Raw genomic sequence first — 23776 nt, 5'->3', positions numbered from 1 at the left:
TCATACATTTCAAATGTACACTACATGCTAAAAATGAACTATTCCAAGTTTATTGTAATATTTCTTATAATATTATTATAACATATCATTAATATTAATAATATAATTATTAATATTAATTTTAATATTATTTAAATTAGTATAATTATTAATATATATTTCTTATAATAACATTTACTAGTATAATATTTAGTAAATCAGTTTTTTTTACCAAGATTATCTCTTTTCAAATTAATTTCATCAAAATACGAAGTTGTAGAAACATCCACGGTTCAATTATATTAGTTACACATCCATTAATTATTGTATTCACAACATAATGCAAGAATCTACCAAAAGATTAATTACCTTAAAGTTCAGTCCGTTGCTGTATCTCGTATTAAAATGCATTTCTACGATCATCAAGTAAACACCACAATCGAGAAACCAAAAAAAAAAAAAAAAAAGAAATGTACCTGCCGTGCTACATTCTTCGCATTGTGCTAACTTTTTTTAATATGCAACAAAGTCGTATTATTCTCCTTACCACGATAAATAATCCAAGCCAAAAGCCACGTTCCCCCGAGTAGTGGTAGCGCATTTCGTCCGAAACTTCGCGCGACAATCAAAACCACGTTCACCCAAGACAGACGAGGATTGCTTGGGAATATAGGCCAGGTACAGAGTAAACGAAACGCGGAGAGAGACACGGGCCCGTTCGCTCATTGTACTTTTAAATGCACGCTTATATTAATTCATACTGTCTTCACTATGTAGAATGTTGCCCTTCTGGAAAAACTCGATAGCCAACGAACGTGGCAGAGAGAGAGAGAGAGAGAGAGAGAGAGAGAGAGAGAGAGAGAGAGCAGAGCTCTTTTTCACCGGGGCGACACTTATTTCCTCATTTCGCGGGCCATGGCGGTGGAACGAGCGTCTGTTAATTGCATATGGGAGTTGCGCTCGCGAACACGACACACCAACGCCTCATCCCCCGACGCTGGCTGGCAAGAAAACCGCAAAGCATTCTAAATTAATGCTTTTCGTTAACGCGTGGCCGCCGGCCCCTGACATGGATGCAATTATAACCGTTCTGTCGTGGAATGTGACCGTTCTTTCGCCACCCTCGAACTGGAAATTCGTACACCCGACGGGAGAGACTGGGGAGGGAGGAGGAAGATGATACTTCTGTTTTCGATTTGAAAACCAGGGAAATTTTAAGGGGCCATCTTTTGTTCGGTTTCCTGCTCTATACAGGGACACGGTTTTGAGTCTTTAACAATTTCGGTAAATGAATGAAAATTAAAAGCATCGTGCCTCCTTTGCCTTTTTTCCTAAAGACACAAATATTGAAAATTTACTATAAGTTACTATAACATCGTAACCAGGTTTCTTCGTTCTGTTAAACGTAATGTATTGTTTCATCTCAATTATTGCTTATTAATATACACCGTGTCGCTATGATTTTTACAATATAACGAATAAATAAACAGTCTATAAATAACAGTATATAAATAATAACGAATGAATAAACAGTCTATAAATAACAGTATATAAATAATAAATGAAACTGAACAATTTTCAAAATGGAATAACCTGCTTGCGATGTATATTATATATTATGTATTATGTTATATTGTTTTAATTATCATTACTGTAGGAATGGTTGGTTGGCAACAGAATAGATACGACTAACAATAAGATATATGTAAAAAGTAATTTATCTCTCTACACTATGATTTCTCCACACTGTTCGCTCGACAGCCCCAAAGATGCACACACACCATACCACCAGTCACCCAGACTTTTCCATGCACTTCACATTCATACCTGCATGCAGTGATCTCCTACATTACATGTTATGTGTACTATGTATTTTTTATGTTGTAGACTATGTATTGTAATCGCTAATGACTACACGTATGGTTGATGCCATCTAAAATGAATAAATAAAAATAACAAGTTCAACTCAATGAAATAACAAATCACTTCTCTAAATATGCCGTAAATCCAGAGTCAAATAATATTCGTATACAATAATGTTTTTGCACTTTTAAATATGAAGTCTGTACTTACTTTCAAGGGCCGAGACAGTATCAATAAGTTGGTTCGAGTTGAAGTTCTAGTTCATTAAATTAACAAACACACAGAACCAAACAAACATGTCGAAAATTGACAAAGCAGTCACATATTGCAAATTGCGTGGCTAGCGTAAAAAAGAAAGTAACGAGGGAATATACCGAAGCATCAATCATTCATTTTGATGAAATTAAAATATAATATAGTTTTCATCAAACGTAATTTTTTTTTTTCTCATCGATAAACGTCTCGTTTTAAAGGGATAAAAAATGGCCGCAAAGTTGTGACTGTGAAATCTACTTTAACGAGATAGAATGACTGTACGAACTCATGGGATTAATATTTTTTTTTAAATCGATGATTGACACTTTGATATGTTCCCTTGTCGGTATAATATTCTGACTGTCAGTTTCTCAACTCTTTTTATTATATCTTCCTCTTTCGTTCAACAAGTTCAATTCAAATATTGAAACTACCTCTTCGTTGCTACAAAGCCTTCAGTTATGTATAATTCTCGTTCCATTCCCAATTTTTCCAATTCAGTTTGTCTCTCGGTAACAAATTGACACAGTGATAAAAAAAAAAATTAGTACCTACAAATCTACAAAAATGAATAATTTAATGTGCAAACTCTTTTGCTTTCTTTCATCCCTAGTTCCGTCACTTGAATATATTTGTTGAAGTCAAATAGTTTGATTAATCCCTTAAGATCCGTCTCTGTACTCATGTTTGTTACGTTGCTCAAACACGACGTTACTGGATACAGCTGGATTTCTACATGTAAAATTTATTACTACATGTAAAGATAAGAAATTATTTTTCGTGCACATTTACAAATATTTACATAGTGAAGTGATAAAGTAAAAATAAACGTTTCTTTCTGATAGAGCCCTTTAAAATTTAGTGAGCCCTCAAAGAGTTAATTAGGACGTAGATAAAAGCTCGAGATATTTCAAGTTAAATAAATAACAGATTCGATTTAAAATAAAGTCGTTTGAATTTAATTCACTCAAACAAGGCACAAGGAGAAAGGAATCCGATTGGAGAAACATCACTTTATTATCTTTACGTACGGTCCCATGGATCCTCAGCTTTACCTACAATTTTCGGAAACGGTTAGGTTTATTGCTCAATAAAGTCGTCAATCCCGATAAATTCGAGGGGACAATTTTTGACGTGGACGTCGCAGTAAAAAGGCTCCGTCGACGAGCTATTGCTCGTATACGATCTGAAATTAGCGGCGATTAAGTGCCATTCACGTAAATCAATATCAATACCTACTTACCCGGCCAACAATTTTAATATCTTCGCGATCACCCCGTTCCTCTCGCTCACATACTCCATCGCTTGGCAGATATTTTTCAGCAGGCACGATCTTCCATTAAATCCTTGGCTGAAACATACGCCTCGAATTAGAACGAGCGAGATAGGATAGAGTTTCCAAAAAGCTGCATCAATAGAACAGACGATCTGTCCATTTACATGTATGAAAGAATTTATTAGCTAGGCCAAACTGCATCTGTTCCATTTGAAGATAGAAAAAAAAAATTCTGCAGAAAAATTTTTGCGATGCAACGATGTCGGAAAAATTAATATTTTGAAATTGATACTTCAAATTTTACATACGATGCTAAAAATCATCAAATTTCGTTATGTTATTTGAAATTCATTATGTGGATGTTGGATTATACATGACTGTACGTAATTTAATATTACGTTATAAAAATTTAAGACATTTAATTCTATTTTGTATTTTAAATTCTCTGCGATTGAATTCGATAATAAAATCAAATTTAAAAATAAAATTAAGGATTAAACCAAGCTTGATAAATCTTTAATTCAGGTTATATTCAGATTGTACTTTCGTAGTTAATCATAAATAACGATTAAATTCCTACTGTGGTCGTTAGCTACGATGAACGAAACTTTTAATTATTAACGATTAAAATTCCTACTGTGGTCGTTAGCTACAATGAACGAAATATCTTTTAATTATTAAATTCTTATGATTGACAATTAAGTTTCTTTCAATCTTAATCGTCAGTTATTTAATCTTAACGATCAACTGCTGAAATCCTTTTTGTCCGCAGTATATCTTCTTTCATTCAGCCAACTGATACTCGAAAACACCATATTTATGCCCCTGACAACGAGAGAACCGACCAAAAATTCCGCCGACCGACGCAAAAAACAGGAGACTAACATCTAAACGTATCGCCGTTTGACCAAACGAATCAACGAAACACGGATGTGAAGCGAATCGAATCGAAACGATGAAACGAATGATCGAAGTGACGAAGAGACAAAAAGGAAGAGAGAGAGAGAGAGATTTGGCTGCGGGTAACTGACCGTGCCGCAACATTTGCCGATCCGTGAGCCCGAGTTTCGCCCCTTCCTCGAATAGACAATAGCGCGCGGAGGGCAATTTGCCGGACTGTACGACTTCCACCCTGGCAGCCACGGATCAGTGCCATTCGCTGTATTATTCACGGTCTATTAAACTATTTATTACCTCTCGTAGACGAGCTCCACAGCCTGGTGGACATCGGTGATGGACCTACCGATTCTGGTGGCCTCGGACCCGCTCGGAAGCTGCCACACCAGCTTGAAACCAGCCGCCGCAGCGAAGATCGCCGTGTAAGGCACCGACGGGATCTTGTAATTGATCCTGTACTGGAAGGCAAAGACCGACCGGTTAATAGTAGTCACCATTCCGAGGAAGAAACCGATGGCTGGTCAGAAGCAACGCTGATGGAAGTGGTCACGGTCACGAGAAACGCTCTCGCAGCTTGATTGTTCGACCCTGATTGCACTGCACAGGGCCGATGATACGTGATAGGAATCGAACGATTCTCGTGATCGATTCGAGGTCTTCGTTACGGCTCGGAGTTGAAATAGGAGAGACTCGGGCAAGAGGTGAAACGGCCAGACATTTTTTTTTTTTTTTTGCCTCAGAGACTCGATTATTTTCTCGACTTGGTTTGGCGATTCAGCAAATTTTCTGTTGCATCGTCTTTTGTCTATTTCTTAGACTTGTCGATGGTAAAGTAGACAAAAGGCGATGCAACAGGAAGTTTCAACAAAATTCGACACATAAATCGTACTGAAGTTTAATTTAATATAAAGTTTTCCGTACATTTCTGTCATTTTTATTAGTCCTCGAGCGTCTCTAAATGCAGTAGAGACGTGTCTTAGACACTTAAAGTATTTAACACAACACAACGATGGGTTATTTTTAAAAAGTTAGTATAGTTATTTTAAAATAAGATAAATTATATTTTTTTGTTCCCTAAAAACTAGGTGTAGTAATTAGTACAGTCGAAAAATACTTGTACTATTTAAATACTATTTAAAAAAAATTGCATTACATAATAAAAGCAACTTTGTACTAATGACGACTAAAATATGTAAAATATATAAACTGATGACGTGAATATTACACTAAATATCAAAGCATTCAGTCGTTCATAGGCATAGAACTATTTTTCAACCAATATGTGAATCATCTATATAGTAGGATAAAATAATCAATTTATTCACAAATTTTTAATTTTAAATAAAAAATAATAGTATTTTATATATATTTTCGTTTCTAAAATATGCAAATTTCCTTTATATATATATATATATATATATCTTTGTTTATTCTTATATATAAGAAATGAAAAGTTACAGTTATTTTCGCCCGATCTCCGGTACGTGTGTTATATCGGCGGTGCATGATCAAAAAGCGCCGACTCTCGAAAGGGTTTAAAATTTCATATTGGAAAGAACAGAAGGTGGTAGAGAAGGGTGGTGACTTTGAAAATAATCCAATATCATAGCAAACAGCAAGCTCGTTTTCAATATCGAGTGGACAAAGTAAAGAGTGGAAAAGGAAGAAAGGGAACACGTGTGTCTGGCACTGTAGCCTAAAATTTCAATTTCCAACCGACAACAACATGCAGAGAGGGCAAGCTCGATCGACGTCCGGCATTTTCAGCTTACCGTGCCTCATCTGAAAGGCAAGGAACAAGCTGGGACAAAGTGACAAGGTAGGTATTACTACCTTCGGTATTCCCCGTTAAACTGTATATCGTTCAACTACCTATGTCGAAGGTCGCATAAGGTGGCTGAATCTGGCAAATCGTTTATCAAAGAAATACGACTCTCCGATTCTCTCCTCCTTGGGCCTGTCATCCACTCGGAGCCCAGAATATAAATAAAAATCAGGAAATGCGAGATCAATTTATTTTTAACGTTGCAAGGAAACACTGTGATAATTATTACATTTGTAATATTATTACGTACGCCTCATGAATCGCGGAAAATTGATCAAATTAAGACGTGATTACGATTTAGAATAGAAGTGACCATTATTGTTTCCTAAATCCTTTGAATAATTTACAGTGATTCTCGAAATGTCTTGTACAGATACATGTTATAAAATTTGATCCCATTCGCGATTGCACAATGTCATTTCAATTTCTTCGATTTCTACTAAATGACTCGTTTTGTTGCTGACATAATACAATCAGGTATTAATTTCTTACTGATTATACTTAACGTTTTGTATTGAAGATTTAATTTTCGCTCGCCAATTTGTAACATTTATTTAAATTGCACGTGTCATCTCGCATTTGAGCTATTTCTACGTACACATATAAATGTAAATAATTAAACAAAGATTGTATTAATCGATAGATTGTGTAATTTTTTTCTAGTTTCTTATTGAAATCATTGAATATCGACGATGTCTAACGTTGAATATCAATGCTAGGGACCTCTATTGATTTTAAACAGAGACCAGCAGGTCGTGCGAGAAAAGAAATTACAGAAACGAGATTTTAAAGTGAAATCACTGGATTCGCCAGAAAAGAATCATTCGAAACGAAAGTAAGTTTCGCGTTTCTTTCCATTTTCATCTCCCTGCTTCTGATTAATCTCTTCACCGGAGGATCTGCAATTCATAAACCCGAGAAATAATAAAAATACAGCGCACGCGTTGCGAACGTGCAAACGTATTCAAGACCGTCGAAAAAGGAAACGATGATAAATTACGAATGCGTTCACGTGACGTAAAGCTTTGGTTCAATTTTTACGGGCATCCGTGAAGCCAACCTCGAAAGACTCTTTCCTCCAGTTTTGTTTGTGTGTTCTGACGCGCGTCGTAATATCGTCTCGCTTGTATCTTCTTGCCCTTCGAGAAAATGTGTTTCTCGGGACTTTTCCACGAAAATTCTCCTCGCTTAACCGGTGAACATTACAAGGTTTACTTTCGAGTTCACTCTCGAAAATAATTAAATTCTTTCTATCGGGAAACAACTAACAATGCGAATGTATCTTTTATAAAACGTACGATGTTCGCGCACTGATTTATTAAGACACACAACACCAGACGAAGATCGTGATTTTATACAGTATATTAACAGACTGTGTTGCCTACTTCGCGTTGACTATCAAAAGACTGTTCCTTCGACTCTAACGCAATGTTGGAGGTCAAACGATTTCTTCCCGGTAAGAGAACTATTCCTTGAACATGAGTTCTTTACTATACGCGATCTGTAGCTTACCGGAGGTCCAGACGATTTCTCCACTAAACTGAGCCGATGGAAAATTGAGCTTAAAAGTGTTATCTTGAAATCAAATAAAAATGTAAAATTGCATAAACATCCACAGTCTATTTAAAATGAAAGATTACCCTCGAATGTTATATTTAATTTCAGCGCAAAATAAAGTTCTAAACCTTTCCCGTGTTACTTCCAAAATAAAAATAATAAATTGGTAGAAATGATTCGCTGCCTCGGATTGATACCTTTTGTCTCGCACCTCGAATAAAATTTGATCCAACCGTGTCGCACATCGTACGATGTAAAAAATTGTACGAATGCTGGTACGAATATTGGACAGGGTATCCTTGTATCCTGTGCTTACGCTGTCAAAAACTGCATAAGTCCGATTTAAAACGTACGTTAAAATATCAAGCGTCTAAACCGTCCAAGTATCACCCAAATCGAACTGTGATTTCCTCGTCGATAATTCTTTCAAAAATAATCGCAATCACGAAATAACGAATCTGCGACAATTCGATTCAAAAATAATCTACCACTCGATGAACTTGGGTCCTTTGAAACAATCCACGGCGAACGTTATCGGATAAAGAGCAACGTGACACTGTAATTTTCGCACTTTATTATTGCGCTTCGTACCGAATAAGGGAGGAGAGGGATCGGGAGAGCCGGTGTTATCGATTTATGGACGGTGATCTGGAATTCAGCTACTGTCTCGTACGTTACTAAAGTGTATAGTGCACGTGCTAGCATACTACCGCTTGCACTTGCTAGTAAGTGCACTGGATCATCGCCGGTTGCATAATTCTTCTAGCGCGTGCACGCGGAATGGCTTGAAATGCAGCCTAACAGCGGCTGCACCTGGTGCATTCCTCTGCGTCCCGAAAATCGTAAACAATTACCGACAAACGACTTTGTTCCACATACACACACACACACACGTACACACTGCCACGGTGGGAATATATCACTCGCTCGTATATACTCGATATCGATTTAACAAATCGGGGATTATGAACATTTTTCATTTTCTTTTCGTTCTTTGAACATTCTCTCAGTTTGGGAGAAGCGTTTCCATTTTTGTCACTAGTAACATTCATGTTCTTAATAAAGTAAAGAAACGACGCCTAAGTAGAAATTTTATTAGTTTCAATATTAATTATAATAAACACGTTATTTTGGATATTCGCTTTCAAATTTCGCATAAATGAAAAATGATTCGCGTACTGTAATAAATATTCGTATTTTTATCAGACGCTGCATTCTGATTCTATACTGATTGACAGGACTTCTCCCTCTTTCTTTTTCCTTTTCGTATTTTCAAAATTAACTATTCCTAGGATAAACAGAACGCGCAATGTATTGCGATGTTTTCTGCATGAAACGGCACAAATTACTATCCCCGGGTTTTCCGTTCTCCCGCAGTTATTTCATAACTAATTGAAAATTTGTCATTCAGTTCCCAGAAACTGATATTGCTGATCAAAAATTTTTAACAACATGAATTTCAATTAACGACAAAGCGAACAGGAAGCAAAAATGCCGAAAAGAGTCGTTGATAGGAATCGAAGGACGAAGGCTATTTACCAAACCATCGTGCAAACCGCGTTGGGGAAAAAATTTCCGCAGAATTTCTGCCGTGGCTATCAAGTCGATCTCTTTCTTTCTCTTTTTTTTTTTTTTTTTTTCATCCGATCCAATGTGAAAATCCGAGCGTGGCAGAATTTCGGCGAAGCCGCGAGTCGACTTACAGCCAATAAATTTACTTCCCAGGGAGTAACCGTGACAAGGATAATGCATTCGACTGGCGGCACGTTTCGCGATACGTTCCAGCCCGATCCACGAATTACGTTGGGGGTAACTTCATCGTGCATTAATGCGATGCGTTACAGAGTTGCTCGAGACGGTCTCGTCTCTCGCCGCGAGGAGCGCCTTTTAAGGCGAAAATACGATGCAACGATCGACTTACATTAGTCGTATAGTCTCCTACCTCCGGTACATATGGCGCATAAATTTCCGCCACAGCCACAAGCCGTACGACGTGAACCGTAAACACGATCGATAGTGCAAAAGTGTATCTTTCCACGAACAATTGACAGCCTAACTTTCGCGATAGGAATCGATGGTGATTTTCTGCGGGAGGGGGAAATTCTGGAAAGAAATTTCTCGAGCAGAAAGCTTGAAGAGTCGTGGGGAATTCTGGTATTCTGAGATTGAGATACGAACGAGTCATCGTCGTTAGTGAATGTTCGTGCAAATTCGTAGATAAGAAAAATGGAAGATATACAAAGATTTGTTTCAATCAAGAGTATTATAATGAATATTATAATTTGCGTATTTTGGTATTTTATATTGTTCCTATGAATTTAAATGTTTTATAAGTACACGAACGTTCGCGTTTTTTAATTTTCTATTAAAAATAACTTAGGCCATTTCTTGCAGATGTCTTCCGACTGTAAAGGTAAACAATATTTTCATCAAACGCACGGTTGGACAAATTTTAAATAAAGATGAAAAATAACAATGAATCATTAATTTATTATTTTTATTTGAAAAATAACTTAGTATGACTAACTTTATCTTAGATCCAAATCAGATCTAAATCATTTGAGAATGATTTTTCATTTGAATTAATTGATTGAAACGAAACAATAAATAATCTTAACAGAAGATAAAGTTTATGCAACGGAATTAGAAATTATTCGAAAAATGATTTGAAGAAACAGATACAAAGTGCAAAATGAAGTAAAAAATTATTTTATTTTGACAATTAAATAATTAAGTAATTTTCGAATACTTATGTTTCTAACAGAGGGAGTATAGTGCGAATGTTCAGACACTTATAGGAAATTTCAAAGTCTACAAATAGTAGAATAATGTGTAAAAATATATAAAACATTCATACTAATCTCTTTTCAATTCTATTGAAAATCCAAGATTGTATAGGCTTCCGCAGTCTAACAATGACTAAACATTTCCAAGTCGAAGATTTTCACGATAAAATGCTCTATTTGCATGACACAGACTGTTTTTGATTGTCCTTTTAATGAGAAGTGACTTCTGAGCTCTCCATATATCCACTCTAACTATAGACGCAAAACCTCTATTTGTAACTCGATAAAGGAGTTCAGATATACTGCGGGTAAACGTTGGTATCTGCGAAAATAGAGCCCTATTTCTGGTATATATCTGTGACGAATAAATTTCTACCGCAGCTACCAACTGTATAACGTGGCACGTAAATACGACCGATAGCATGAAGAGTATCTCCGACGAACAAATACGTATGAGGTTCAAACGAGAATATCGAGAATATTGTGGAGCTTTGGAAATGCTTGGTGAAAAGCCTGGTACTCTGAAAATGAGATTCATTCCATCATCGACGGAGACAATGTATTTATCATTAGTAAAGACTGTGAATGATCATGCATTTAGAATTTTACAAACGCAACTAGCAAAATAAATGGCCTAAATGAATGAGCGCTTAAGTTCGCATATTATCTGTTAAAATTAGTATTTACAAACACAATTCTAGCAACGTCTGTTAATTATAGCCTCCATTGAACGTCCAGTTTTCGTTAAATTTAGCGAAATGAATGAACGTAAGTTCATTCGTGTAAGTATAATAGTGCTAGAATCAGAACAACGACTAAAAGAATCGTGAAGTTATGAAGTCACGATTGAATTATATTTCTAGAATTGTTCAATTCTCACTTGGAAATAAATCAAGACGCAGTCCTTCATCACACTGAGAATCATCATATTCCGAACACTATTATTACTTAACTTTCAAGTGGAGTTCCAACTTTAGCTGCAACATTGCAAATATAACGAGAGAAAGAGGACTGTGTGAATCTTCAAATAATGACAGAAACTCATAGTTGATCTCAAAATTAAATGATCAATTTAATAAATGAGGCAACTCCGGCGATCCTCCACTTATGAGCCAAAAAGTAAAAAAAATTGACAACTATATTCTATCCTCGCAATTAACTAAGTCCGTAATAGTTCGATAAGGAAGTTTAGATGAACGATACTCACGAAAAATGAGCTACCCTTTCGAAACGACAGGGATCTGGCTGGTCTAGCCGCGGCCACGAGTTCGCCCGCGGTAACGAGGGTGAAACAGAGAATGCAGAACAGCAGTCGCATAATCAGTGAACGTCGGGCCCTGGGCCAAGATGTCCTCGCGAAACTTCCCGTTTGCAGCCTGCGCCGAACTACTCTCGCCTGTCTAGGGATCTTCGTCTCTGATGGAATCGAGTCGCTTACTCGGTAGACAGCGTTGCCCTGGGTTATTGATAACGGTGCTTTGCCCCACCACCGATCCAGACATTCGCCACTTTTTCGCCCTATTCGCAAGATGGAGGTCCTTGGCTCCGTCTCTCTTGCCAAGCCGACCTTACGAGGCTCGCTCATTTCGCGGGGGCCCATTGTTAAAGCAGAAGTATTCATGAATATTTAGTTAGTTTTAGGGAAAGGGATTCGTCTTAATATTGAAATGTACGACGCCGGCCAATCGTGTAGAACACGGAGGGCATTGAATTTCCTGGCACGGCATTCCAAACACGAATTCTACAACTGTCCCCCCCCCCCCCCCCCACTGATGAATTATTAGACAGCTTCCAACACTAATGGAACTTATGTTCCTCTTTGCTTCATAGAGAAACCTCGGCTTGAAGTAGTGGTAGAAGTGCCGGTAGTTGAATCAGTTCAATCTTCTACCAGCGAGACTCGGATTATCACGGTTATACGTTGTGATCGAGTTTCGGACAAATCTAAAAGCGTACAGGATAGTCGCGAATTTATTAGCGTTTTTCTCGTGAACGGTACGTGAAAACGAAAAAGGAAAAAGTAGTATTCTTTTTCCTTTTCTTTCCTGAGCAAAATGTATGCATTTTTTTTTTTTTTTTTTACAGATGAATGTCAATTTTTTAAAATAAAATTTTTAAAATTCTACATATTTAAAATTCTATATTACATAAAGTTAAAGTTAATTGAATTTTTATGAAATAGCAACTTTTTGTACAAAACGTTGACAGCAAACTTATACGAATATTAAATCCAATAAACTGTACGTGATGATTTGCGAAAAGAACAGAAATGCAACGGTTTAACTTGCTAATTTCGTACCTCTGCCAATCTTTTATTACTGTTCTGCGCATCATTCATCTCCATATCGCACGGTTTTCATCTCGTATAAATAGGTAATTTAAAATTAAAATAATTTGCCCGATTGGGGGCCAATTAATCGCGCGAAGCAATTAATGCCAGTCATATTCAGTGAACGTACGCACATGCATAACCTTGTTTAAACGACGCTGAAATCGTGTTAAATCTCCGTTGGAAAGAACTCTGTCTGTTGCGTGTATCCGAAACAACCGTTTGTTCAATAATAAATTATTTTGCACCGGTAAGCGCTCACCTACCTTGCTCGCTCGTCTTGCAAACCTATTTATGAACCTAATCTCGGAGCTATATAAAATACAGGCTCACGCACTTCCCTCCCCTTTTCCCTACCGTTCTCTTTTTATTTCTTTCTTTTCTTTTTATTCCATTTTTTTTTTTTCTTCTTTTTACCCTTGCTCGCACTGATTAATCTTTCGTTTAATACGAAAGGAAATCCATGGAGCGAGCAACACGGGAAAAAAATGAAAGATTAAACGATGGACGAAAGGGCGGGGAGAGGCAAGTGTATATCGAGAGAGATCAAAGAGAGCCGCGTTTGATAAACGGACCTCCGAGCTGAAATTATTTTACGCGCAGCGTCTTTAATTAACGGGAAATTTGCGATAAAAGTTATATCGTGGCAACTCGTTTATTTCATCCCTGACACGGATCGCCGCGTCGCCGATGCAACGTATTATATAAGGGCAAACGTGGCGAGGAAGATTCGTTCGCGGTGTAAAGAAGAGAGAGAACTGACGTAACCCCGTGCACGAGGGATGTAACTGGGTCGGGAAAGAAAGCGGAGGCAGTAAAGTATGCGATAAAATGGATAATAAAATGTCTAATAATAAAACGCGATATATCTTGTCGTTGAGCGATGAAAACTGATCTAATTGATCCTTCATACTCTCTGTCGCGTAGTTTGCGCCGAATAAATGTCATTCAGAACTGTTGGAGGGATGTTTTATAACTGTCCAAAACAGTTGACAATGAATAATTATAGGATTCGAACGATTATTTAGGCGTGATGTATGACACGTGATTGTTAAATATCGAAATATCTTTTACTGTGTTCAAATCCTGAATTAATTCGCTGGCTGAATACCGAAGATGAGTTTTATAAGACTTTGCAGTTTAATTTTCTTACTAAATTTCACTTGACGTAACTTGATTAATTTGCGAATTTTTATACGTTTATTATATTTCTATGAATATGCGAAATCTAGATAGAAATTTATTTTATTTATGATACGTTGCAGTGTTTTATTGTCTGTATTTCAAATATTTTTCCATTAAATATTCTTTCATAAATTCATAAAAATCCGCAGTTTGGCAATGATGGGAAATAAAATACTTTGTATTGCTTTGAGATCAGTTGAAGATGTAAAGCATAAACTCTATGTAATTATCTATAGAATTCTTCATGCTCTATAATACAATAACATGTCAAACAAAATTATCCATAATTCTTGGTAAGAATGGACTATAAGCAAAAAAGTACGAATCTTATTGTTAATTAATAAACTGAGGATATTCTATCTAAAATTCCCAGGCCAGCAGGACACAATGAATAAATTATTGAGCAATTCTCGTGTTTTCTTCCAGCCATAGCTGCTTCTAAATATTCCTTGTCTATCGTGAGATTATCCCCATAGTCGGGCCTGAAAAAATATTTCAATTAGTTCATATCCATATAATTGTAATTTAAACGCGTCCAACATTTTTTTAAAAAAGAGAATTTTAAATTTTATTTCGTGATTCTTCTCACGTTGTTCACGTCGAACATTAATCTTCCGTTTAAACGGTTTGAATAATAAATAAATCACAAATTAAATCATATGACAATTTGTATAATAATAAATCAAATATGTAATGCAATGAACGAACAACACACTAAATACATAATATAGAATAAATAAATAATAAATTGAACAAAAGTTTTGAATTAATATAATCAATTTATATCCTAAATACATTACTTTGATTAATAAATTGAGCAATATAGTAACATAATAAATAAATTGAACGTGTAAATGTAATAAACAAGAGAATAAGTAACCAATAAATTGAACAGAAATTTCAATCAATATTTCAATTAATTTTAATTCATCTTTAATAATTATTAATTCTACGTAGACAGCGAATTACATTCCTTTTCTCATTATAATTATACTATAATTGGGTTAAACAAGAATGAACTTCGCGTGTTTTCAAATTACCGGAGAATTGTTATAATCAAAGTATCTTACGTCAATAATAAATGCAGTAACTCGCCAACCAAACCCTCGTCTTTCAACGGCGTCGAAGCAGCTTCGCAAATATCCTTCATCAAGCAAGCTTTTCCATCGATGTTTCGCCTGAAAACGATCGGCAACAATTAGTAACAAATAGAAAGACGAGCACCAAAAAGTATCAACAAACATTTACGTTTAATATTTCAACAATTAAACTTACGCATTACACGTCGATGAAATATTAACAGTCTTTGAATTATTCGTGCGTTATTTGTTAAAACTGCAACGACAATACGTAATTAATTTCACTCGGAAGAACCATGTGAATTAACTATTAACTACCAGATATCAATCACGATGCGGTACAAACGCGGCGAAATGATTTGTAAACGTATCGATTCGTCGACTATTTAGAACTGGTGAATTTCACATACGGTGAATTATTAATTGATCGTAATAACAAAATCGCGCCACTATGAATCACCGATTCGTCAATATACGTGTGTATTTCAATCGTCACCGATTATTCATTTATCCGACGTGAAACGAAAGTAAATCGAGAATTTCACACGGACGACTTTGCTTTGAAAAATAAAGTATAAGCATAAAATAAAATTTTATGTTCTATTTGCCGTTAATGACAGGTAATACTTCTCAATAAGTAATTCGTCAATATTTTCAAACATTTGCCGTAACGAAGAACATAATTTATGAAACTTTTCAAAATTTATTTTCGACTTTGCGTCATCTATTTTATAAATATGACGACGATTTCATACTTATTTATTTACGTTGCTCGTTTATTTTTATCTACTTGGTTATTTATTTTTAACTAGAACTGGAGACGACGACACACACGGAAATATCAAAAAAGACGAAGAAGAAAATTCAACAAAATTTATTTATACTAGTGCGTTAATAAATAAATATAAGAAACATTGTCGCGTATTCAGAATCTGTGTAATTTTAACTGGCAAATAAATTGGCTTGTAAAATGTTTGAAATTCTTGTTTCTCTTTAAATATTTGAAATTTGCTAGAAACGTATCGATAACTATACGTACATGGAATCAATTAACAACACTTTTCTCTATCTGATTTTCACGTTCCTCGTTTTGCGGCAAATGAATAAAACGAAGTATAACTATCCAGTGGAAATTTCGTGTCTCCTTTGGTACAGATGCTGACAGAAAGAAGTAACGTGAGCCTCTAACCATACAAAGTAATTTATTTATTCAATGATCCACTGCAGAATAACGTGGAATAGAATAATAGAGCGTAGAATGTACTCACATGTCTAATTCTCGCTGCAGAATATCGTATACGAAAGCCCTTTCGTTCCAGCTTGCTCTCTTACGTCGTGACGAGTTCTCGAAATAGTTGGTGAAGAAAGTCGCGTTCTCTGGCAACGGGTATTGGAACTGAAGGTTTTGGCCGTAAACCAAAATCTGGCCCGAGAGTTGCACCGGAACCCCCAAGCCTAGGACTAGCTTGACAGAAATGCAATGAACGTACGAGTGTAAGGGCGCTCGATGTATGACGAATCCAGTTCGTGGAAATTTACATCGTTTCACGGGGATGAAGCTTTCGTACGAAGCAACTTTGTCCCAATACTTAACTTGCAGTAACGTGCAGGGTTGAAGTGTAAGGCAAATTGTATGCACATACGTGTACAGCCCTTGGTCATTCAATTAGAGTCACATCGAATTTTCATTGTTTTGCACGTTTCTGACAAAATTGAAAGATTCGGGGGAAACGTGAACTCTATTAATGCTGTTCACAAAAGAGTTTCATGTAAGAAATAAAAATATGTATAATACGTGGATGGACAAACAAATACCACATACAATGAATGAAAAGTTAAATAAAGGATAAATGTTTTCTTTTTTTTTTTTATTAAATTAAAAAATATCAGAACAAAGAAAAAGAATAAATCTGACCTAACCCAAAATTTTTAAATATTCGAGCTCGATTTCTGGCTCTTGGATTTTTCTATGGATCTTATGCCAAATTAATATTAAAACGCACAAAAATATATGAAATATTTAAAATAGAACACCATCTCATAATCTTCCAATAGACAAAACAAATTTCTATTCTTTTAATTACGTCTGTGAAACTGCAAATTAAAAATCCACAGCCTAGTTTCAAGTACAATTCGCGTCGAACTATTAAAATTCAAAGTACTCTCGCTTTACTATCTCATTGTTAATTCTCCGTATAATTTTAATTTCTCCGTGATAAAGTAAAATTCCAATTTCGTTTAAACAATAATTCCAGAATTAAATAACTCAACTCTGAATTGTTATATCCTCAATGATATCGGTTAAACGCCGCAACGATATCAGCGAGCATCGCGTAATTATCATTGAACTTTTCGTTAGCTTTTCGACGGCGTTAAACGCGCCGCGTGAACATTTGTTTATTTAAGAGATGCGAGTAATTAAATCGTTCAGTTTAATACCATTAGAATGCGCGAGTGAATATAGCGGTAGAATTAGCAACATTATGAAACAGTAATAACGTGCATTATAATCACTGTGTCTGTCTGTCTGTGTATGTGTGTGTGTGTATGCATGGCAACTTCATCAGTCGGGAGAAGTGGAGTAAAAAAAAAAAGAAAAAACGAAGAGAAGCTGATAGAAAGTACAAGCTATGGGGATGAAATAAAGTCGAACAAAAGGAAGGAGTGCGGAAAACGGGGGAAAAAATTGCAGCGCTGCTCGCGGTTTCTTTTCGCCGTTCGTGGGAGAGAATTTCGCAGCGAGGCCTAGGCCCTCTCGTATCTCAACTTTTGGAATACTGCTTAACCCTTATTCGTTTCCAAAGAAAGATATATTACGGCGTCGGTGGAATTCCCTTTTCCTCTCTTTTCTCCTCTTGTTCCTCATTTCCCATTTCCCTCCCATTCGACCACCTTGTGTACGTACACAAGCCGCGCGTACACGGCGTTCGCTATATCACGCGCGTACATACATCTCTGACCGCGTGGAACTCCAGCTCCAGCGGTGGACGAGCGACGTCGTTTGTTGAAGATCACAGCTTACGACGCCTTGTTCATAAACATCGTGTCCTTGCAACAGCTGTCCCATTGAGTCGCGAAACGTGTCATTGAGACTCGTTGCGCGACACGATTCAAAGCTCGCGGCTCGTGCAAATGGATGTTAAATAAATTCAACTTGGTCTCATCTTTCTTTCTTCCTTTCTTTCTTTCTTTCTTTCTTTTCTTTCTCTTCCTCTTCCTTTTCGTCTCAGGCTCACGTTCAAAGGTCCGTGCACAAAAGCGACTCGACGCGTGCTGAAACTTTCGTAATTGTCCTGCTGATAAGATACCGGGGGGCTTCAGCGCGAGGTCCGCGAGCCCCTCGCCGACCGAGCGAAGACATGCAAGTAATTCAACGTCGTCGCCGACCTCTTCTTTGCAGGTCTCTTCACTGTTTTTTCCCTTCCACCCTCTTCTCACTTTGAAACTGCGCTTTTGACGCAGTGCAGCTTCGCGTGTTTAGATACATACTGACCCAGAAACGGTGAATTTTATTTCACGCGCCAGTTTCCCGCCTCCTCAAGGCGAACATCTCAAATATTTGCTATCGTCGTTTCCTGTTGCTTGGAAAAATCTGCTAATCAAACACTCAACGCTGCGCGGCTGTGTTCCAGACTGTGACGCGACGTGGGAATCGGCTCCTTTCGGGAATTCTTAACGAGTAACTGCGCAGCGACCTGTAGCCAGTCAAACGTTTTTTCCAAATCTAAAATATACACGTAAGTGCTCTGTATAAACAACGAAAATATTCGACTTTGTCGAGCAACCAGGTTAACCGGGTATTTCGAGCATCCTACTTCAAAATGTACGAAAAATGTTCATCGCTCACGGTTATTCTCGTTATTTATTCCCTCGATATTCTTAAGTTTCCTTCCTCGTAATTAGACTGCAGATTTTTATTTGCGTGGAATCTAAAGATGTAGAAATCTGAAGAATGCACATAATGCACGCAGAGACAAAAGTAAAATATCGAAATACCTGTTATGATGTTTGGTAAATTTCTCCTTAGGCTTCCTTTCTTTATTTGTTTCGAGAAAAATAGAAAAATTGCAAAAGATCCGCGTTTAATCACATGAAGTACACTTTGAAGTTCTGTATTTCATTGAAACTATGTTTGGATTACACAGTAATGTTGAAAAGTACTTTTTCATATTTTGTAATATACACTGGGACGTATAAACAATTGGACACTTGATGCAATTCCATTAAAAGCTTGGTAATTTTCCGTATTATCAAATTTTCAATAAATATTGTTCATAAAACGTAAATCAACGTAACCCTCTCCTCACTAAGAAGACGAAAGACCTCCGAATGAAACACAGAAATGATGTCTGAATTTCAGAGAACCAATCATCTAGACAGGAATTAAAATACACGCGACTCGACTTCGACCGAGCTTAAAGACGAGGAAGCGCTCTGTATCGATTCCCCCGTGATTTCATTTGGCGCGCGAGGAAAAAAATTCCGTCTCCCATCGGCGAGGCCGATGCAAGTAATTGAATAAGCCACGGCAAACAATCCGTCCAGGACATTTGCACGACCGGGGGAGGAATGAAAACTGCGGAAAGAGGTTTTTCCCGATTTAATTAGAAAATTTGAGAGGGGAGACGGCTGCAGATAAGGCTGCAGTTAATTATCAACGGAACGGAGGATGGGATAAGGCGAGACGTTTCCCTCGGTTTAAAGTTCTCCACCCTTCTCCGCTACTTCCAGCAGGACGAACACGTCCATACCTAAGTCCTGGCCGCCCAGGGCTCGCGTTGAGATTCGGTTCAGTTTGTATTCCGTTTCCGCCGTCGCCGCCGATTCCTATCCTGTCCACGAACAAACCCCTCGAGAAGCCGATCCAACGGCCGACTAATTAATTCGTACCTGACGACGACTCCGACAACTCCGTGATGTTAATTGCGAAAAGGAAAACAGCCATCAATTCAGAGGTGGGGAGGGGGGATTCGAGGCTGTTCCTTTCTCGCGTTTTTCTTTCTGGGGGGAATATTTCTGTTCGCGGGATGATTTGGGAAAGTTACGAACTCGCCTCGTAATTCCATCGATTTCTTCACGGTTCATGAAATAAAGAGGACGCGTTTTATTATAATATGCCTCGTGCCGTGACTTCTCGTTCTTCCTCGCCCTCGAGAAACTTCAATGTTCAGGATTAATCGCGGATCAACTCGGTGGAAAAGTGATAAAACAATTAATATCGAAATGGAGGTCTGTATATATGCAAATATTATCAATCATATTTATCAGGTTACCTCGAACACGCAAAAGTACGCGCGTGATTTCTGTCGACAATGAATCCAATCACGGAGAGACGCGATTTTTGAGACGGAAATTTTATTAAACGATATAACTAGTTCGCTGGTCTCTCGATATTCTGTAAGAGAATAAATTTACACTTGCTTGTAATTATTTCGTTTAATACTATACGCAGAATATTTCGTTATAACTGAGAATTTTTTGTATAATTAATATAATTGAAGAAACGAAACCCAACTGGAAATTTGCTACTAAGCAAACTTTAGCAAAATAATTGTTCATTACTATGTATATAAATGTGCTAAAATATCTTTGAATCCTCCTCTTTATTGTAAGCGAAACTTTGAGAAAAAAGTGAATATGCAAAACAAGTTGTAATGTTTCTTTGATACATAGACGCATATTATATTTATATGTTTTTACATTTACATATATCTAGATTTTAAAAAGATATTTCAACTTTAATTAGCATAATCTCGGAAACGAAAGAACACGGAAGGCGTCGCAAAATTTCGAGAACTATTCAGAAAACTAGAGAAATTCAAACGTGCAGGATCTACGAGCGTTTAGCTTTTAAAAAGAACAAAAAAAACATCGTACACCACGCTGCGTTTTTTTTTTTTTTTTCTCTTTCATCACGCCCTGCAACGCGTGAATTATTTCTCCATCGTTATCATCGCGCGCGTGAACGGCCTACTCGAGATCTGATTATCAATGGCCCTCGATGAATTATTCCCTGGAAGCTTATCGCGAGCCGCCGTTCGTTCCTCGCCGGGCGCGAAAGACGTTATTCAAATTAGCGCGAGTTAAATCGTCGAACGAGCAGCACCGCCTTCAAACCAAGTAATCCCATCAGCCTCGGAGGGAACGAGATTATCAAGTTTTATCGCTGCCACGTCGAAGTATGAATAAATACCTTGAAAGTGCCACCGGTAGGATAAACAAGAGGCGGGGGGTACAACGCTTGTCTCTTCTCGCGAAGTTGCTCGTCTTCGTTACCCTGGATCCGCGCCATTGTCGACAGAAGCAACAAAGACAACCTCCAGTCCACGAGCATCATCGTCCGTTATTTATTTCGCTTCCCGTCTGGCAAGTTGATTCCTTTGTTCGAGAGAAAACAGAAGATTAACTGCTACAATAATTCCTTCAGCCTCGCACGTATGAGACGACGGCCATTTCTTTGTCTCTTCCGGCCGTACGCGAACGAAAATGATCCCACTATCTCGTTAATGAAAGTAAAATATGAAGAGAGTTAGTAAGCCGAGTGTTCCACGTGTTCGAGTAAGCGCAAGTTCTGCCTCACTGGTTTACTATAAAAATAGTTTGCCTCCTCTTTTATTATTATTTTATTCTGTTACCTTGTGTATTTGTATAAAAAATGAAATAACACTGGAAGGTACATACATAAACGCAGAGTTTCTCAACATGTTGGAGATTCCTGATACCTGACTTTTTAAAAGCTAAATCTTTATTTATTTCAATTGTAAAACAGTATAAATACAGTATGTACACGCGTATGTATCATCTATAACATTTGAATGACTTACGTTTCATCAGATCTTCAATTATATTTATACCGATTGCGAGAATTTATAAAAATTGCAAATAACACATAAGAAATTCGTCGTCTAAAGGATCGATGAATGCGTCCATCTATAATAGATCGTTCAAACTGGTCACGTGTGGCGTTTATCGTTTGAGATTCGTTCGGGAATCTTGCCACGCGCAAGTTTACTCACCCAGAAAGATGAAAGAACCTTCTATCCGAATCTCAAAGGCAATTTCGCCCTTCCGGGCGGAGCACAAAGACACGCAACTAGTCAGGGAAACTCGCGAGCCCGAAGTCAGCCGAGTCGTCAGGCTTCTCCAAGTTGCAGCTCCTCTGCGAAATTAACGTGTCATCCGTCAACTCGAGGCATAGTTGACGCTCGAAGCTTCCGTGGCTGACTGTAGCCACTCGAACGAGTTAATTTTCCACTCCCTCTAGACAACCGTCTCGGCTATTCCTTTCCTCTTCGTCCTTCGAACTCGTTCTCGACGACTAGTTCTCGATTCGTTAATGAAAAAGACAAACGCTGTGATCCTTTTTGACCGGCTGAGTCTTCCGGTCGTTCACCAGTCTCGACCAGTCGAATTAGCACCACTCGTGCTTTCCAGAAGCTTTTAATAATCTAATAATTAGTTTTATTAACTGTTAAAGCGCACACATACACATGTCATATAGCATGAAGTTTGTCTTTTCGTTTTGCTTTTTTCTTTCGAACTTTTTACTAACACGAATAGTGACACGCTTTTAAAAGATTCAAATGACTTTTATAAACCGACGAGTGATCAAATCGAGAGTCTATGATTTTGGACATGTATTAAAACGAATTAAAAATCTACATTGTCAACACATATTTATAAAATTTGTTATACGAGGTATGTTTGTGCTTCATGGCTGCATAGATTTTTACACAATTAAGGTTATTAATTATCAAATATTTCCTGAATAATATCTCGATATATTTATTTTAATTAATATTTTTTTTGTACAGAGAATGTCGAGATGCATCGATTAATGAAAGGAAATACATATTATTCATAGAAGTAACCTTGAAATCTTCGAAATCCTTACATTTATGGAAAAATCATTATTGCCCCTTCTATAACTTTCGTTAATAAAATTCTCTCATATCTTCAAAAACAACGGAAATATTTGACAAGTGATTTATACCCTGTATAATTATCCATGTATTTACGAACATACGAATTTGTTTCTTATCCTATTGTCTTAGCAATAACAAGACCTATTTTTGTTGCGTACGTGAATGAAGAGAATCTCATTTTTGTGCATCGTAAAAGAATTCAAATCAAACATATAAGAATAGGAAAACGATTGATAATATAATAAATAACCTACAAAACTACAAAAATATCACTCAGGTAAATCTCTAAAAACATTGTTGCAAATCTAGAAAATTTCTATGAAAAATTATTGGAGATTGGTCATTTTGGCTATTTTAGTAGCGTCAAGTATTTTAATATATTATATTGTAATGTACATTAATTACGCGTGTATATACATACGCGAAGATCGAGATCTCTACCTCAAATAGTAAAATAGTAAATAGTAAAATTTTGCCACAGTGATTTGGAAATTACAACCGAAGGAAGAAAATGGATAATGAAAAATAGATGGGTGAACGTCCGAGCAGTTCGAACGAGTAGAACGGCGACTCCTAAGTAAGTAATGGCAAAAGAGAAGTTTCAACAAGAAGATCGCGTAGCCCAAACTTCCGCTTCCGGTGTAACAAAGGAACTGAAATATATAAACAAAAGAGGCAGACGATGAGTATTTTCCAGGCGGCAACATGCTGTCGGATATACTACTCGTGAACTGTAGAACTGTCGGGAAAGTTGTCGGGTCTACGTAGAGCAACTCTTGCTGAAATTCCTATCTTTCCAAGATCGTAAGAAGAAGCATCT

The 23776-nt window shown here is 37.0% G+C and overlaps 2 protein-coding genes across 2 annotated transcripts; both read right to left on the bottom strand.

Annotated features, from left to right (window-relative positions):
* Window positions 1–2996: 2996 nt before the first annotated feature.
* LOC122537388 lies at window positions 2997–11977 on the bottom strand. The gene is made up of 4 exons (XM_043670504.1): window positions 11646–11977; window positions 4568–4728; window positions 3341–3448; window positions 2997–3283 (listed from the first exon to the last, which is right to left on the bottom strand). The coding sequence occupies exons 1-4, from the start codon at window positions 11754–11756 to the stop codon at window positions 3178–3180; spliced, it is 486 nt and encodes a 161-aa protein (XP_043526439.1). The 5' UTR covers window positions 11757–11977; the 3' UTR covers window positions 2997–3177.
* Window positions 11978–14133: 2156 nt separating this feature from the next.
* On the bottom strand, window positions 14134–22462 carry LOC122537464. The gene is made up of 5 exons (XM_043670649.1): window positions 22048–22462; window positions 21225–21409; window positions 16300–16496; window positions 15023–15130; window positions 14134–14434 (listed from the first exon to the last, which is right to left on the bottom strand). The coding sequence occupies exons 2-5, from the start codon at window positions 21366–21368 to the stop codon at window positions 14290–14292; spliced, it is 594 nt and encodes a 197-aa protein (XP_043526584.1). The 5' UTR covers window positions 21369–21409; window positions 22048–22462; the 3' UTR covers window positions 14134–14289.
* Between the last annotated feature and the right edge of the window lie 1314 nt (window positions 22463–23776).

Source organism: Frieseomelitta varia, unplaced genomic scaffold, assembly GCF_011392965.1.
Source record: "Frieseomelitta varia isolate USP_RPSP 00005682 unplaced genomic scaffold, Fvar_1.2 scaffold_161, whole genome shotgun sequence".
Lineage (NCBI taxonomy): Eukaryota > Metazoa > Arthropoda > Insecta > Hymenoptera > Apidae > Frieseomelitta > Frieseomelitta varia.
Note: the sequence above shows the minus strand (reverse complement) of the source record. Positions and strands in the feature narration are given on the sequence as shown.

What these genes read in the sequence shown, in the direction of transcription:
- LOC122537388 (XM_043670504.1), bottom strand. Translation starts at nt 11,756, where the DNA reads ATGCGACTGCTGTTCTGCATTCTCTGTTTCACCCTCGTTACCGCGGGC. An exon ending in GAAAGGGTAGCTCATTTTTC is followed by an intron (nt 4,729 to 11,645) that starts GTGAGTATCGTT and finishes TTTGCCTTCCAG; the next exon opens with TACAGGATCAATTACAAGAT. An exon ending in GTGGAGCTCGTCTACGAGAG is followed by an intron (nt 3,449 to 4,567) that starts GTAATAAATAGT and finishes CGTATGTTTCAG; the next exon opens with CCAAGGATTTAATGGAAGAT.
- LOC122537464 (XM_043670649.1), bottom strand. Translation starts at nt 21,368, where the DNA reads ATGATGCTCGTGGACTGGAGGTTGTCTTTGTTGCTTCTGTCGACAATG. An exon ending in CTGCAGCGAGAATTAGACAT is followed by an intron (nt 15,131 to 16,299) that starts GTGAGTACATTC and finishes GATCGTTTTCAG; the next exon opens with GCGAAACATCGATGGAAAAG. An exon ending in TTACTGCATTTATTATTGAC is followed by an intron (nt 14,435 to 15,022) that starts GTAAGATACTTT and finishes ATATTTTTTCAG; the next exon opens with GCCCGACTATGGGGATAATC.